The sequence below is a fragment of the Fulmarus glacialis genome, unplaced genomic scaffold (assembly GCF_000690835.1).
Source record: "Fulmarus glacialis isolate BGI_N327 unplaced genomic scaffold, ASM69083v1 scaffold40863, whole genome shotgun sequence".
NCBI lineage: Eukaryota > Metazoa > Chordata > Aves > Procellariiformes > Procellariidae > Fulmarus > Fulmarus glacialis.
The window spans coordinates 22368-38691 of record NW_009205553.1 but is presented as its reverse complement, the minus strand read 5'-3'; the positions used below and the strand labels follow the sequence as shown (position 1 = coordinate 38691).

Here is a 16324-nt window from a genome sequence, read left to right as displayed (position 1 = left end):
ACAGAACTTGGCAAGATGGAAAAGTACTGGTTTAGTTTTGAACAAAACTTGCTGAAACTAGTGGTCATAAGAACAACTCTTTGGGGAGGTGGAAAAAAGTAAGAGAAACAATAACATTCCTTTTATGGAGTCAGAAATCCAAAACAATAGCAGCTTCCATTCTGGTCACAGGCGTGTATCACTGCCCAAAGCTAAAACACACATGGGGGGAGGATTCCTCTGGCTGCTATTCCAGTACAGTGGTGTGGGTGTGAGAAGAGCAGTGCACTGGAGTAAGCCAAATGTCAGCAGCACAGCCTGGAGAAGCCCTGTGAGCAGGGTTCTTAGTCTGCACTTCAAAGGTGAGCTTCCTGTTCCCATCTCCTCCTGTTGCCCCCTTGATTTATCAGTGTAAGTTTTTGTGCACTGCACAATCAACTAGTTTGGAAACTGATGGCATAGAAAACTAACCCAGCCACAAAAGGGTGATTTGTTGGGGTTTTGGGGGTTTTTTTTCTGATTCACGTCTGTGATGTGGTTCCCTGAGCAACTGTACAGATGCTGCACGAGCCCAGAGCATAATCTACAGGCATGAATATACTAGTGTTGTCTCCTAACAACTGTTTGTGGACCTACCTGGGGGAATGGCTGGGAGTGGGGAGATGTTTTTTGTCCAGGTGGTAACTGCAGAAGGCATGGAGCTGTGGATCGTTCTTACTTTGTGCAGTGTTGAAACGCTGTTTATTCCCCGTAAACAGACTGAGCTTCCATTGATGGCTGTCCTACCATTGGTTTCGCTTTTCAGCCAAAATTATGCATAGCATTATGCATCTTGGTGAAGTACTTTTTTGTCGTCCTGTTAAATGTTACCACTTGCCCTTGACACTTGAACAGGTGAAGTCTGTTTTTATGATACGGATCAGAGTCCTGTTGAGATATTACAGAGGCAGCATCTCTCTTTTGAGAAGTGGCCAATCTGAAATGAGGTCATCAAAAGGTACTTCTTCTAGTGGTAAAAATTACTAAGCACTGATATAAGCTTCTCCTTCCAAGAAGCAACTCTACAAACCAGCTTTCACTGTGGTACTTGAGGAAGAAATGAACTTTTCTCCATGGCATGCAACAGCGAAAACAAGGCCTGAAAGTTGCCTATTCTTTTCAGTGTCACATAGGAAATACCTGAGAGCCACAGAGCCTTCACTGTGCGTGTCCAGTTGTGTGCCACAGGTCCAGCCTGTGCCTGGGTACTAGTCTATGATAGTGTGATATAACGTCTTGTACTTTCAGAGTTTTCTTTGTTAGCTCCACCAGATTTATCAGACTCATCATTTTCTTAGGAGGCTGGTTTCTGCCTTAGTTCTGTGGCTGCTGTTAGCCTCAGTCACCCAATTTTCTGTTCTTCCAGATGCACTTTTAAGATTTTATTATGTGCATCTGACCAGAAAAGCTCCTGGTCAGCCATAAGTGCAGCTAGCATGTTCTCTATGTTCCACCTCAAAATCTGCCTGTTAGTTCAGGTGTACTTGACAAGGCCTTGGCAGGTGGCAAGCTGTGATCCTTACGGACTGTGACCTGCATGTTATCTTTGATACTTCCCTTCCACTCTGATCCCCCAAATACTTCCTCCTTTCAACCATTTTTTCTACATTTGAATCTTAGATTATAAACTCTACATGCGAGGACTGCCATATTCTTTATGCTTAGGCAGCTTCCACCACAGTGGTGTCCATTCTGAATATAAACGTCTTAATATAAAATCTGAAATAGGCAAATGCGATTATTGCTCTGTTACTTAAAATTAATCCTTTTATCTCTCTCCATGTGTCCTGTGGTTTTATCTGGAATTATGCTGTCTAAACAGTATTTATAGTCAAGGTCTTTAGGGAGTGAACCGAGGTCTCCTGAAGAGTAATGAACAGTAATCAAAAGATATTCCTGTTACATACACAAACACACACTCTTGTGCAAAAATAACCGTCTTATATGCAGAAGCAGATGTTTGCAAGGGAGCTGATGGATGTTTGAGAAAAAATAAATTCAGGTTTTCGAGTTGTCTTTATTTCTTTTCTTGTTGCTTATGGAAATCAAAAACTGGGTATTATTTGTATGGTGACAGCACCTGAAGACTGAAGGTCTATTGTGTTACAATTTTTATCAAAATTATCTCAGCACTTAGTTTCAGTACAGATTAAAGCATACACCCTTAAGAACTGTAGGAACATGAACTGGTTAGTACAATCAGGGGTAATAGCACACCAACTATGTACCCTTAATCAAGTGTAGTCCAAAGGAAGCAGTAAAAAATTTTGTTTCAGATTGCTTGTCCTCACAATGGCAAGTACTTGTCACAGCAAAAATGGTTTTACAGTTGGTTCTAGAGCTTATATGTAGGCTGAATACAAATAACAACTGCGAGGTACTATGCTGTCTTTATATGTGAGGAATACACCCAAAATACCAAATTTAAAGCAAATGAAAACAAGTTTTGTCAGATGATGTGCCTTAGGAAGGTCTTGGGTGCATTTTGAAAAATTGTCTTCAAAAGATGAGAGTCCATGTCTCCCTGCAAAACCACCTTACCCTGATTAGTCTCTGACTCCTGCAGAGCCAGAAGTTACTCATAACTACCTATAAGAAATCTGGATGCTCAGATTTAGTATTCCTAAGATCACTTTTTAGGATGGGCACTGGTGCTTTTGAAGATGTAGCTGTTATGTAAAAACCTGTACAGCTTCTCATGTCACTGAGAAGAAATTCTGGGAATAATTTAAAGAAAATGCTATTGCTCAACCTCTGATGGAGGTTGATAGTCCTTACTCAGTGACCGATGTGAGGAGAATGAAGACTAGAGAAGCATCTTCCAGCTGCATGTAACCAGTCAGCAGGAGGAAGAGGTTGCAGCTGGAAGTGTGCAGCTGCCGGTGGCATGAGGGCCACCCACGTGAGGGGTACACGTTAACAGCACATTGTTGTCTGGTAAGAAATATCATTGGCCTCTTGCAGGCCGATGGAAAAAAGGCATCAATCTTCTACCTCAAAAGCACTGGCAAAATGAGCAGGAGATTCCAGTTCCCTCACTAAAAATTGACTCCCTTCTGAACTTCTCTTGAAACTTGTAGTCAAGCACTTTGTACTTTCCTCAGGGACTGCCTTGCCCTTGGAAGACCCCAGAAAGGTATAGGATATGCTGCTTTTTTCAAGGAGATAGGGTGAAGAAACACTAAGGGAACCATTTCCGTGCACAGATGTGATCAAACTTTGCCCACACTCAGTGAGCTGGCTGGATGCCATAATTATGATCCTGGTCTGGAAGCCATATAGTCCTAATAATTTGGTGCTGTGCCTGAGCTACTAAGACTTGCTCCTCAGTCATAGGAAAATAGGGTCATGTATTGAAGAATTACTAGTAATCCTTTAAGAAGCTGATTGTTAGCACCAGCTAAACAAATGGTTTGCTCTAAGGTAATGAGTGTTTTGTAATGTAGCATAAGCTTATACAGAATATAGTTAGTTAACTAGAAACAAATGGTCTCCCACTTTATTTCCAAAAAAAAGAATTGATGTAGAAGAATAACCCACTAAGTACCTTGCTGTGAGGTGACTCTGATGTATGTGGATATGTGGATTCTGCAATTTCATAAAGTACTTGGGTAGATTTGCTGCTTATTTTCCAATACTAAATGTTGCTAAAAACTTTTAACTATTTTTGTGTAGTTGACAATCTCTTTATATACTAGATACTTTATAAATATAGTCAAAATTTTCAGAAGTGAACATTGAAGTTAAGGTTTACATCCATGTTTAGGTATATGTAATATAGTTAAATATGGATTTATGACCCTAGCTTCAGCACTCTCTCCTAATAATCTTTGACTATTATTTAGTGCATTTACCTGGGGTGTTTACAGAAATTCAGTAATAAAGTGGAAAGAGTCATTATAAAATACAGTGCTAAAGTAAATTACATACATACTTCTGTGCCTACCTATGCCTTTCTGTTTTATTTGTGTTTTATTTGTATTTTTTATTCAATGATGTATTAGCTATGTCTTCCGTTATCACGCCATTCATACAGAAGCCGGTGTATGGATCATCCTCTAAGGTTTCAAAGCAGCTTCTTAAAAAATGTCCTTTACCTTATATCTGCAGTTGGGTAGGCTGATGTCTTTAATTGCAAGATTTTATTCCTGACAAGAAATTTAACATATGGCATTGCTGGGCTTTCTGCCTTCAACAGCTGTCTCTGTGTCCCGAGGCTCTTAGTAAAATAGGGGAATGTAAGAAAGTAGAAGGGGTTTCTTGTTTATTTGTTTTAATAAATAGTATATGTTTGTGCATCCAGCAATAACATGCTACATCTAGTGGCGTATTTGTTTCTTGGTGCCTTTTCTGTATGTAGATAGATACCTAATACTTGTCTAGCTCCACTTTGGGGTATCTTCTTGCAGCTTTCTGATCTGATCCAGGACCAGATTTGAAGTTCCCATTCAAGTAATAGAAAGTAAAAGTAAAAATGTAAAAGTAAGAGTAATATATATAAACTAGTAATAAATATAAACCAGGAGTAAGTATAAAAGCAACAGTAATAAATGCAATAGCAATCTTCGCCTGAGGTTTTTATTTTGCCTGTTTTGGTGTGTCAGTGCTGGCCAAAATAAGATTTTATTTTTCCTTAGGTGAGAGACCTCTCTATTGCATACTTCCTGGTGGGATTAACATATCTGTATGTCGGAGTGATAATTTTTGCATCTTTTCCTTCTCCACCACTATCCAAAGAATGTATTGAACAGGTGAGATATTTTACTTCAGTATATATTTGTCCTTGGTCTTTTAATAAATATGTGTTAAAAAAAGAACTGCTACTGCTTCTTGCTTCATGACTCACTCTGGCAGACACATCTGTCCTTGACTCTGGTCAGTTGGCTAACGCCTCATGGGCACTACCACAAGCAGATGAGTAGTGCTTGTGTTCCCTCATTTATATTCGTGTTTGGTTGCCAGTAGTTCTGTAAAAAACAAACATTTAATAAATACTCTGTGAAAGTGATGAAGAAAGGACCAAAATGAACAAGTGAACAGTTGAGGCTTTAATTTCTTTGGCTTCTTTAATCCTGAAAAGTATTATGTTTATGTTTAGTTGTGTGTTGCAGTGACCAATCCCACTCATTGGGGCTGGTTTCAGGTACTCCAGCAAAAGAAATGTAATGTGAATGCAAGCTCGTTTAGATAGGAGTCCTCGCTATAGTTAGGTTTGGAGTCTTAACACTCTAGTAAACCTTGCCAGCAGAGTTCTTCAGATAATAGCACCACATGAAACACCCTGTGAAGGCTATTAAACTCTTATCTGCTTATAGGCAAGGCTGAGTCCCACACCCTAAATTACTTCAAAGATAGGAGTTATCAATTGGTGATCCATTTTATGCCAGGTGTTCCATGTCTGTTGCATAATATTTAGCAATAAAGCAGCATTTAAAGCCTTCCTCTGACTGTAAGTTGGTTAGAACTGGTACCACTGTTTAACCATGAAATAACTTTTCAATTAAATGATTTGAAATAACTTCATGGGGTGAAATCCACAGTTAAATAATAGATGACAAGTGATTTTCTTCCCATTTATTTTCTGTAGTTATCCTAAGTACTTACAAAGCCATTTGTATATCTCCATGATACTTAAGTCTTACACTACTTTTTCAGATGTTCCCACTTACAGTATATGATCCCTTCCTCATTTGTATATGATCCAGTTTTACTGATTAAATAACTGTTTTTAATATCTGGGTATGATATGACAGGTAATAGGAGCATATGAATCCATCTGCCTAAAAAGTAAGGTGGCCCTTCCACAGCCTTGATTATTTGAGGATGTTCAGAAGATTAGAAAATAATTCCATCTTTAATGCTAACATGAAAGCTGACATCAGCCCTGTAATATTAAAAAATCAGTTGGTATTTGGTGGCAAGGCAATTGTAAAAGAGGGAGAGGGTATTTCATGTTCTGGAGTTTGTTTAGCAATTGTAGTTGCTTGGCTTTTATCCCTTTCTTTCTTGCACACAGCTATTAAAAATCAGCAGATACATGTAATCAAGGCACCATTGATAATTGTGACATTATTCCTATGTTTAGAATTTTCTAGATAACTTTCCCAGCGATGACATCATGTCATTTTTTGCTGTTCCAGATGATGACTGTATACCCACTGTTGGGCTATCTGGCACGAGTTCAGCTCTTAAGACAGTTTTTTGGAAATGCTTACCCAAGGTAAGAAGTCTACTCCTTGACAAAAGCTTGGCGCACTTTGCTTGACTGGCCTTCTGTTGTCAGAAATTTGGCTGAGCTTTTGAGGATTTCCTTTGCTGCATTAGGTACGTTTCAAAAGCTAATTTCACAATGTTTGTGGAGTTGGGGTGAATAGGCATGCAAAATTAACTTGCCTGCAGATCAGGACTGCAACAGCTTGGCAGAACAGAATGGGGGTGTTCTTTTGGTTTAGCTCTTCGTTTTGTCAATAAACAGAGGAATTTTGTCAACACAGTTCCTTTGTGTTTTGCATTTATATGGCAAAAGAAAAGTTGTACAAGAAACAAAATTTGTTCAGTCCAGAAACATTTCATCAAGTCGTCTTTAAGCTGTGAAGGACATACACTCTGGATATTAACCTTTCAGGGTGCCATATGTGTTTTGATTGTGCATAATTAGTAATCATCCATCTGTTTTTAAACAGAGCTGATAGCTAAGTGAGTTGTTAGCTGTGTTATCTAGGCTGCTGCTATGCTTATAAAAATAGCTTTTCACATGCCAGTTTCAGAGATGAGCCACACCCCTGCATTTGTACACTCGGAACTGCAGGGAAGAGCTGATCCAGATTTCAGTTTTAGTTGGTTTTTTTTTAAATAAAACCTAGGACATTTATATTTGGCGTATTGTCTGAATTTGTCACAGCTGAGAAGCTGGCATTTATCTCTGAGTTTCTTATTTTATATTGTGAATTACTGTTGATGGAGGAAAGGAAAAAAATATCCCAGGAAGAAATGTGTATTTCCTGTGTGGCATCAGCAGTAGTGTACAGGTCTGGGAAGACGTTGTTCCAAGTTTCAGGTTTCTTCTGGGTCCTAAAATAGGTATGAGAAGGTCTAGAAACTGGATGCCTAAAATTAGGCAGTGAAATAAGTGCTTACTTTTTTTGATGCTAAATTGTACGCAGTTCAACATTGAAGAGATTTTTAGGAACTGCTGCAAGTTACTGTTGGAAACAAGGCCATTGATTTAAGTGCTAAACATGGATTTCACAGCCACTGGGAAATAGCCATGTCCTTTATATTATGGATGTGCCTCTTCCTATCTCCTCCCTCCAGTTACTCCCTGACCAGAATGGTTTTCATTTCCCTCATGCCCTCTTCTAGAACCTACAGCTTCATACCAGTCTCTTCTCAGGTTAATTCCAGCTTGCTGTTTTAAGCCTTCATGGTATGACGAATGTCATGATGCAGATACTTGCTTGGTTCTTGTCTCCAGGATGTCCTGTGGGTAGCTTCACTCACTTTTTTTTTTTTTAATTTTTATTTTTAAGATTCCTTATAGGGAGGTATTTAAAGTTTCTGAGAAGTCACTTAAATCACTCCAACGTATAGTGATAAGGTAGTACATTCTGGCTGGCTGCATCTCCCTCTCTAGTATCCCAGCACAAAAATCACTCAACTAACCTCGAAGCTCTGTGTATTTACAACTGGCAAGGTCAGCCCTTAGTTTTTCTATGCAATGGGGACTAACTGAAGACTGGTAGCAAGCAGGGGACCTGTCTCTGGGACGATAGTAAAGATTTATTACCTGGTTGTGACGTCTGTCTTTTGATGACTGGTTCTCACCATTAGCTAAAGCTAACAAAGGTCCTTTAGTAGCACTGTGCCGATACCACCTTTTTAGGAAAAATTTCAGTATTCTGAATTTTTCCCAGAGCTGCTTTTGTGGGGAAACATTTTGCAAATATAAAGAAGTAGGCCTTACTGACATAAACTGATGTCTCACTGGGGAGCCTGTTGATCCACCCTGAAGAACCTACCTGTAAATACTAAGTTCCACGGCTTTCGTGTAGGAAAATGAACACTCTACTAGTAGTTGTATATATGTGGCGTCTTTTATCAAAATCTTCAATGTCCAGGGTTAACGGTTCTCAGTCAGTAAGAAGGACTGACCTGCAGAGACTCAAGCTTTAGCTCTTAGATGTGTGCATAAGGTATATATATGGAGGGGAATATTCCCGGTCACTTGACTGGAGAAAATTTCTATGTTAGTAGTGAACCAAAAGGATGAAGAAGGACAGAAAGAAAAGAACAGAAAGTGGGGTTCTGTGCTGTTCTTCTAGAAGAATTTAAAAAAACTCTCAAAACCCACAGTTTAAAATCTTGTATTTTTGTGACTGATTCTGTATGTTTACATGAATTTTCTGCCTTTTCCTATTTTTATCTTCAGGTAGTGGAAGTGGGGTTTAGGAGTGTGCGCTGATGATATAACCATCCATCTGTTTATACAGCACATTGAGTAGTGTGCTGAATTCATACTGATTTTGCATTTGAGGATCTCTGTTGGCAACCTAGCCTCATTTAACCCTGTGATTTAGTGTGCTAAATCTCATGTATTTCCATAGGTGTATCCTTCCTGTATTAAGTTTCCTTTGCAGCTGAGAGAACGTTAGAAATTTATCTTCTGGCTATAATTGTCCAATTATTTCTTCTTTTACAAAAAAACCCCCACACACCTCCTCCTTTGGTCCAAGTCCTCATTGTAAATTTTCCTACCTTCTTTTTTAAGCCCTGGGTTGCTCCATACAGATGTGCTGCAAGTTTCACAAGAACTGGAAGCTCCCTGATATTAAAAGCCAGGCTTCTTCATATGAGCAATTGTTTGCACCTGTGGATACCTGCTTCTGCTATGAATGGAGTTAATGGATAGCCATTAAGTTATTAGCTGGAGCACTTGGAATTCTGGATGGATGCATCTTAAAGCTGGCTGTTGATTGAATACCTTGATCAGACACGTGCTTACAGGGCTGCCAGATAATTTTTATTTCCTAGCAGTGACTGTATTGCTCAGATTTGATTCTTCGCTTTAACTCCTTTTTCTTTACTATCTGTCACTGGATATGATGAAGCACCAAGGTATTAGTTTGCTGTTTCGTAGTTCCTAGTCTTGACAATTGGTCTAATCTAAGGCAATTTCTACGAAAAGCAGCATCCTGTTTTGTATCCTGGTTTTTGCTGGTAGGCCATGAATTATAACTGGATTATAACAAGGAGCCGTTTGCTCACCTTCAGGGGAGCTTTTCTTGTCTGAAGACTGATCGCTATGTCTTCTGTCCCAAGCTTTTTAGATACTTTGCAGTGCTATTTTTCTACTAACAATGCTTTGCTGTGCTTATCCATAGTGTATCCTACTAACCTGTAGTCTTGCGTGATGAAGCAGCTCACCCTCTCCAAACTTAAAAGCTTAAGCAGATGATACATAACTTTTTCTTCTCCCAGGTTTCACATCAAGGGTCAGCTGAACAGTGGCAGCTTGGTTGTCTGAAGCATAGCGGAAATGAGTAGTATCATCCTATGTCCTCCAGCAGTAAGGAGGAGAGCAAAAGCCCCCCTGCTTCTACGAAGGGGGATTCTCCTTCCTCATATGTATCAATCATCTGTGTCTCTGCCCATCTTAAAAACCAATACATGTGTAGACATGCTTGGCATAGGCACATCTGATAAGCCTTCAGCCTTTCTGTGGTTCCTACAAAAGATTTAGAGACAAGAGAAGGCATCTTAATTCCTTCTTTCATTTTGCAAAATGTGTGCTAGTGTGCAGACTAAAACATAGAAAGTGACGTACTGGGATGAAACCCAAGGAACTGTTCATTCTCTCCTTCTGTCCCTGGTGTTGTAAAGGAAGGCCAGAATGTCGTGTATTGGGAAATTACTTTCTTTTCTAAAGTGAGACATGTTTGCAATGGCATCATTTAATGGGTGACTTAGGGCCAGAGGCATGTGGTTTATCTGCCGTTTGTTATGTGACTCTGGATCTTCTTATACGTACAGAAAGCTAATTTTTTTTTATTATTGTTATTGGCTCTTGGCTACAGTGGTATTTGTGACAGAGAATTCCCTTGATTAATTACATGCCGCGCATAAAATGCTTTGTACAGTCATTTGATCAGTTTTTAAAACTTTTTAACATCTTTCCTGTTCTGAGAGGTTAAATAAGCTGATGGACAGAAATCACTTGGCTTTTCTTAAAGATTGTCCTCCCTTTACTCCATGGTAGCCCAGCAGACCTGCCAGTTCTCCCACAGATGTGTGTCTTCTGATGCAATGAAATACGTTTCTGCTGTCTGCATGCATGTTTAGTTATCTGCGCTTCACCTAGCTTCTGTCTTGCTTCTTAACTGCTGTGATTCAGTCTTTTGATTGATGTCACTTGAATGAGATTTCCGGGAAGAAAATGCATTTTTAGATACAGTAGCCTTACAAAAATTCTTACTTAAATGACCGTGGTTTGCTTTTTTCCTTGCTTTCCTGTTTCCCTTATTGTGTGTGTTCACTCTGTGACTCCATGCTGAGTCCAGCACTTCTAATTTCCTTGCATCTGACCTGAGGGGATTTAAAATAAGTTTGTTTCTTTAAATGTCCCCTGCCCTAGGGTTTGGTTTCATAGTTTTCAATATGATGCTTACTTTGAGGATACTGAAGTTAATTAGATATATATGCGGTCACTGTCGTTCAGTGGCTTAACTGTAACTACCACTTTTGCAGGAGAGAACTTGATAGAGCAAGCCCTCTAATGATCTTCTGGCATACCAGGTTGTTTCTTGACTGTGAATCTGAAAAGTGAATCTTGCAGTGGGGAAACAAAGCAGGATTTAGGGGAAAGCTTGATTTTTTTTTTTTTTAAATTTTTTTTCCTCCTCCTCTCTGCTATCATTTTTGTGGAATTGCAGGATTTTTGCAGGTGAGCAGTGATTCCCTTTAAAGTCTTCGTCTGCCCAGCTGAGAATATTGAGACTGAGGACAGAATATAAAAGACGGAGTGCCACGTGCTGCACTTGGATTGCCGTGGGTGTGCCTCTTTTGTGAATTACAGCTGCCTTGAGGTAATCCAACCTGTGCCTCAGAGCAGCAACCCTGTTCAGGCTGCCCCGGCGGACAATCCAGCCTTGGCACGGGCCACCCAACTCTGCCATTGACCGCGAGGAAGAAAGTGCTTAGAGAATAGATCTGTGCTGGTGGGGTGGTTAGGTAGAAAGGGGCCAAATCCTTTCTGATCTCTAACATCATCTAAATAGTTTTCTGCCTATAGTCGTAATAAGTAGAGGTGGTATGGTTATGCCTCCAAAAAGTATTGTTTTTCTGACTGCCCTTTTGCAATGTGTGGTAAGCATTAATCGTACTGTAAGCTAAAACTGAGCAATTTAGAACTTGTTACAATGTCATGGGCTGTGAGAAATGCTTGTCCCTTCTGGAGCACACACACACCTGAAACTTGGAGTCTTATGAAAAATGCTATCTCAAATAATACAGCTACTAGTAGCCCTAGATATCAGATTCTTCTTTATTCAGAAGGATGGTTTTTTTCTAAACGATAATGCCTTTTTCTCCATTAAGAATGAGGCTTTTTCCTGTCTTGGAGCTGAGATGGACTATGAATATCTGCCTACGTAAAAGAAAGGGCTTGCAGGTTAAACACCTGTTAACCGATAACATGGTTATAACTCAGGCTGTTTCAAAAAGGTAGAAAAAGGAGCAAGGATGTTCCAGGGGAGAAATACAGTGTAACCTTTTGCCCTGAAATGGATTTAAATCCTTTTCAGACTTTTTGATTTTGGTACTGTTCTTGAGGATCCTGCTTAATTGTAATAATTAAAACTGCAAAGCACTACTCTGCAAGTACTGAATTGTTTTGGAGACTCCAGCATTTTGAGACCATTGTTTTCAATTGAGCCAAAACACATTTCCCCCCCCTACCCTGACCCAGTTATTTTTTCCCAGATCAAAAAGTTGAAAAATGTTTCATTTCACACCAAAGACACACACACCCCACTTTGCTTTTGAAGTTATAAGAAGCTAGAATTAATGTTTTAAAAAGCAACAACTTTGAACTGCAAAATCACTTCTTCTATTTTAAATCATGTCAAAATGAAATACTTCAGATTTTTTCAGGTTTTCTGCTAAGATATTCTGAACTGACCCAAATTTGCAAAACGTTTTTGAATAATTAAGCCTGCACTCTTTTTAATCCCTCTTGCTAAAAAATTAATCTCAGCAAAAAAAGAATGGAAGAAGTGCCATCATTTTCTGTGTTCATAAACTTCTTGCTTCAATTGTGCTATCTGACAGTAAGATCTGCAATCTGCCATATGTGTGGGGAGAGAGGAAGTAATTTTTAATGGCAAACACTTTTTTATGAATAGTTTAGTTAATTGGCTTTCCTTAGCAATATTAGAGAAGCAGTAAACGTTTGGTTTGTCTGATTTTGGGGATTTTAGTTTTTGTTCTTTGGGTTTTACCAGGTTTATATCCAATTATGTTTTTGTTAAAGTTTCAGCTGCTGTTTTCCCACTGCTATCTTCAGTATCTGAGGTACACCTCTTGTACCACTGTTAAAATGTCATGTACAAAATGAAAGATACTAGTTTTATCCTTTTGAAATAGATTTTTAAGAGTGAACGTTAGAAATAGTCCATATCTTAAATTACTCCTTTGTTTAAATTACCTCCATTCCCCTAAACTTTAATGAGACTACTTGACGTCTCTAATCTTTCTTCCTAATTTGGAGACTGGCAGCCAGCCTTTCAGCCATGGAAGTGGTCACTTGTAAAAAGCTTGTTAGTTACTGACATCCTCCATAATACAGATACTTCTTACAGTTAAGAAAAAATTAGCGTTGGCTTACAGATTTTGTTTATTTTAAGAAATCAAATCTTCCAGAAGAATAAACAAAACCTGTGAGTGTATGTATGTTTCCTGTGTGTGAATTCTTTTTTTCCTTCATAGAAACAGCTGTGTGACCGGAATATCGCAGTTTTTTATTGTATTTCCTGACTTTACCTTATGTTAAAATATGCCAACATTTCATATTCTCTAAAGAAAAGTAATACTTTCCTGAGTCTCAGCTCTGTGCATAACTACACTGAGTTTGTCTGATGCATTAAAAGCTGCTTTTGCAGAACAGAAATTCTCCATTTTTTTCATCTTTAATGCAAAAAGGAAAGCAACAGGACATTCTTTGTAAAAACAAATTCAACAAAAAATTCCAGCATAAATAGTACACAATATTAAATGACGTCCAACATTCTAAACATTTGTCCTCTATCAAAATGCATTAGAGTTCAAGTTTTAAGGTGTTATTTCCCTCCTTGTATTCTATGTAACATTTTCCACTCAATACATCTTTTCCTTTCTTCTGGTTTCCGTTAGTTCACTTTGAGCAATTCAGATCATTCTCTGAATAAGCTAATTCTTTCTTGTGGGAATTAAGTTATACAGTATTGTTTCTTTGGTATTTGAATATCCATCTGAAATACTTGAGTGCTGAGTACCACGTATGGTGTTTTTCAGAAGAACAGCCAAATTACACATACGTACTCCTTAAGAATATTTTGAGTCAAAACACTAGATATTTAGAGTTTGGCACTCTGAATATTCAGTAGATGTTATGTTTGCTGTGAAATTAATTAGCTTTAATAGAGTGAGTCATGCAAATAGAAACACCATCCATGTACCAGTTAAACATTAGTGTAAATGAAGGATAATGGCCATATTTTGTAATAAATACAGCACAGATTTTAACACTCTTCCCTCACTTTCCTGTAGCATTTTCCATGTGCTCGTCCTGAACATAGCAATTGTAGGAGCTGGAGTAGCAATGGCAAGATTTTATCCGAATATAGGAGGTATCATAAGGTGAGTGTTGCTTGCACAGTGAACTTGCCTCTGGTATTGCTGCATGTTTGCCTCTCGATGTTGAAAAGGAACAGTATGAGTGCAGGTAATTCTGTCATTATATTTTGTGAGGCTTACACCTTTTTGAGATGTAAATAATGTTTTAGAAGTATAAACAATCAGCTCTTTTAAAGTTCTGACAAGCAGCTATCTGTAATTGTGCCTCTGTATCTGAGGTGATTAGGATGATTCCCCAAGTTTCATTGGAGCTGTATCTGAGGACCTTGTAACTATACACATGAAAGAGTATGGTGTCAGTAGAAAAGTTGCTCAGTTATTGTGTGACTTTTCTCAAGCTTTTATTTTGTGTCAAGACCATTTGAAGCTGTTTTGAAAGTCTATAATAAAAATCCAAGAAAGCAAGTAACTTCAAAGGGAAAAGGGACATAGAAGTTGTACTTCTAAATGATATCTTAAATTTGCCGTGTTAATAAACACCTAGGATTTCTATAATTGAGAAAGATTAGGGGAAATAATCTAATGAGTTTTATTTTCTACATTTGACACCACCATATTTGTAATCATTGTCATTCATTCCTAGTTTGCATCTTTCCTACAGCAACCAGGAGAGGGAGGTGTTTAAAAATATAGAAATCTGCAATTACAAAACCAGAATGACAGGCTTGGGTCTGACCAGAGTAGCAGAATAACTTACTTTTGCTCAGTGGCTGATCTTTGAGGTTTTTTCCATTTCCTTTTTTTCCTACCTCTCCTTTTAGTGAAAATTTTTGTATTCCAGTAATAGAGATGGTCTAGTTCTTAATTCCAGATAAATACCATGCAATACATTTTTCTGTTTGCAGACTGATCCTGACCTCTGCTGATGTGTTCATACTGTGCATAGTAATCAAACATTTTGAACAGTGAATTTCCAGCTGATAAATTGTCTATATACAGTCTAACTTAGGTATTTGCTGGTTTTGTGTTGCAGGTGGTTACTCTCAATTATGATGTTTCCTCTGTCTAAAAGGAATGTTCAAATATTTGAAATAAAATATGTTGTTAGTTAATAATGCACATTTGGCTGCAGTATAGCTTAGTAGGTGGAAACTCATAGTAGGGGAAAATAATGAGAAGGTTTTGGTAAGCAAGGGAGTGGTTAGAAAAAGAACAGTTAAATGTTTCACTTGCTGTGGTTGGTCATGTTAGCAGGAGGGCATGTTGATCTTTTCAGGTCTGGAGAATGGTTTGCTAGGAGCTCATTAAGTACATTAAAATAAAAGTTGCAGATTCAGGAGCATTTCTGTGCTTACATGCTTTAACATGTGTCCTCAGATGGCTGGGGTGCAATGAGATTTGCAGTTCTGACAGTAAAGGATGCCTAAAAAAGGCTGTCCATGTTGCATGTTCACAAATTTCCCCAAAGAAAGTAGAAACATCAAGTCAAAGAGAGGGAGTCAGTCCCCAGAAGCGTCTGGGGATGTGACTGAAATGTCAGAGGCATGTCAGAGTGCAGGTACAGGGGAGCAGGGGGCTGAGCAACACAGAAGGGGGCATAATTAAATGCTAGTGAAGGAGGTGAAGGACAGCAAGGAACAGAAATTTATGTTTAGTGACTGCAGATAGTCATTGTTCAGCCAGACTGTTCATTGGTTTGAGGGGGAAAAATGACAACAAGAAATGAGAGTTAACACAAAGCATTCTTTTTTTCTTTTTTTTTCTTTTCTTCTTCCCCTCTCCCCCCCTTTCCTCAGATACTCTGGAGCAACATGTGGTCTGGCGTTTGTATTTGTGTATCCGTCCCTCATCTACGTGATTTCCCTGCATCGTGCTGGGCAGCTGACGTGGCCAGCATTGATCATTCACATCTTTATAATCCTCCTTGGACTGGCTAATCTGATTGCACAATTCCTATTGTGAAAACTCCCCCTTCTCCCTGTGGCTGTCAAAAGTGGTACTGTGACATTTGGCAACAGCCTTGAGCAAGACTGTCATGCATGAGAACGAACAGTCCTCAATATGATCTTCTTGAGAAAAGCTGCACCTTTGAAACAAATTCAAAACACATCTTTCAGGCGCTTGACAGGAAACCTGTCTTGCTCCTCTAAAAACACAATTTTGTGAGAAATGAAATGGTTCAGACTTGAGTGAGGTAGTTCTCCTGTTTTTGTTGAACGTACATCAAAGATTAATGAAACTCAAATATTTTAATTTTTTACAGCACACTTCTCAAAACACACAGCTTTCAGCCTCAGGCGGTAGAACTTCTCTTTCCTCCAAAGGAACTGTCCTTACCTTTATTAACAAACATGCTTTCACACTATTGTTCAGTGACTGTTTGAAATGCTCTTTTGTTGCAGTTATTTTCCTGTTTTGTTTGGAAAATGAAGAAATTATTGTCTTTCCCTTTTTTTTTTTTTTTTTAGGTTAATTTCTA

At 38.6% G+C, this 16324-nt stretch overlaps 1 protein-coding gene across 1 annotated transcript in view; it reads left to right on the top strand.

The window, feature by feature from the left end:
• SLC38A9 (solute carrier family 38, member 9) overlaps positions 1–16072 on the top strand; it is a 41205-nt gene extending 25133 nt beyond the window's left edge. Inside the window, 5 exon segments of the mRNA XM_009575425.1 lie at positions 4656–4769; positions 6104–6141; positions 6143–6238; positions 13819–13908; positions 15642–16072. Of these exon segments, the coding sequence (XP_009573720.1) occupies positions 4656–4769; positions 6104–6141; positions 6143–6238; positions 13819–13908; positions 15642–15807 (504 nt within the window). The 3' untranslated portion in view covers positions 15808–16072.
• Positions 16073–16324: the final 252 nt, after the last annotated feature.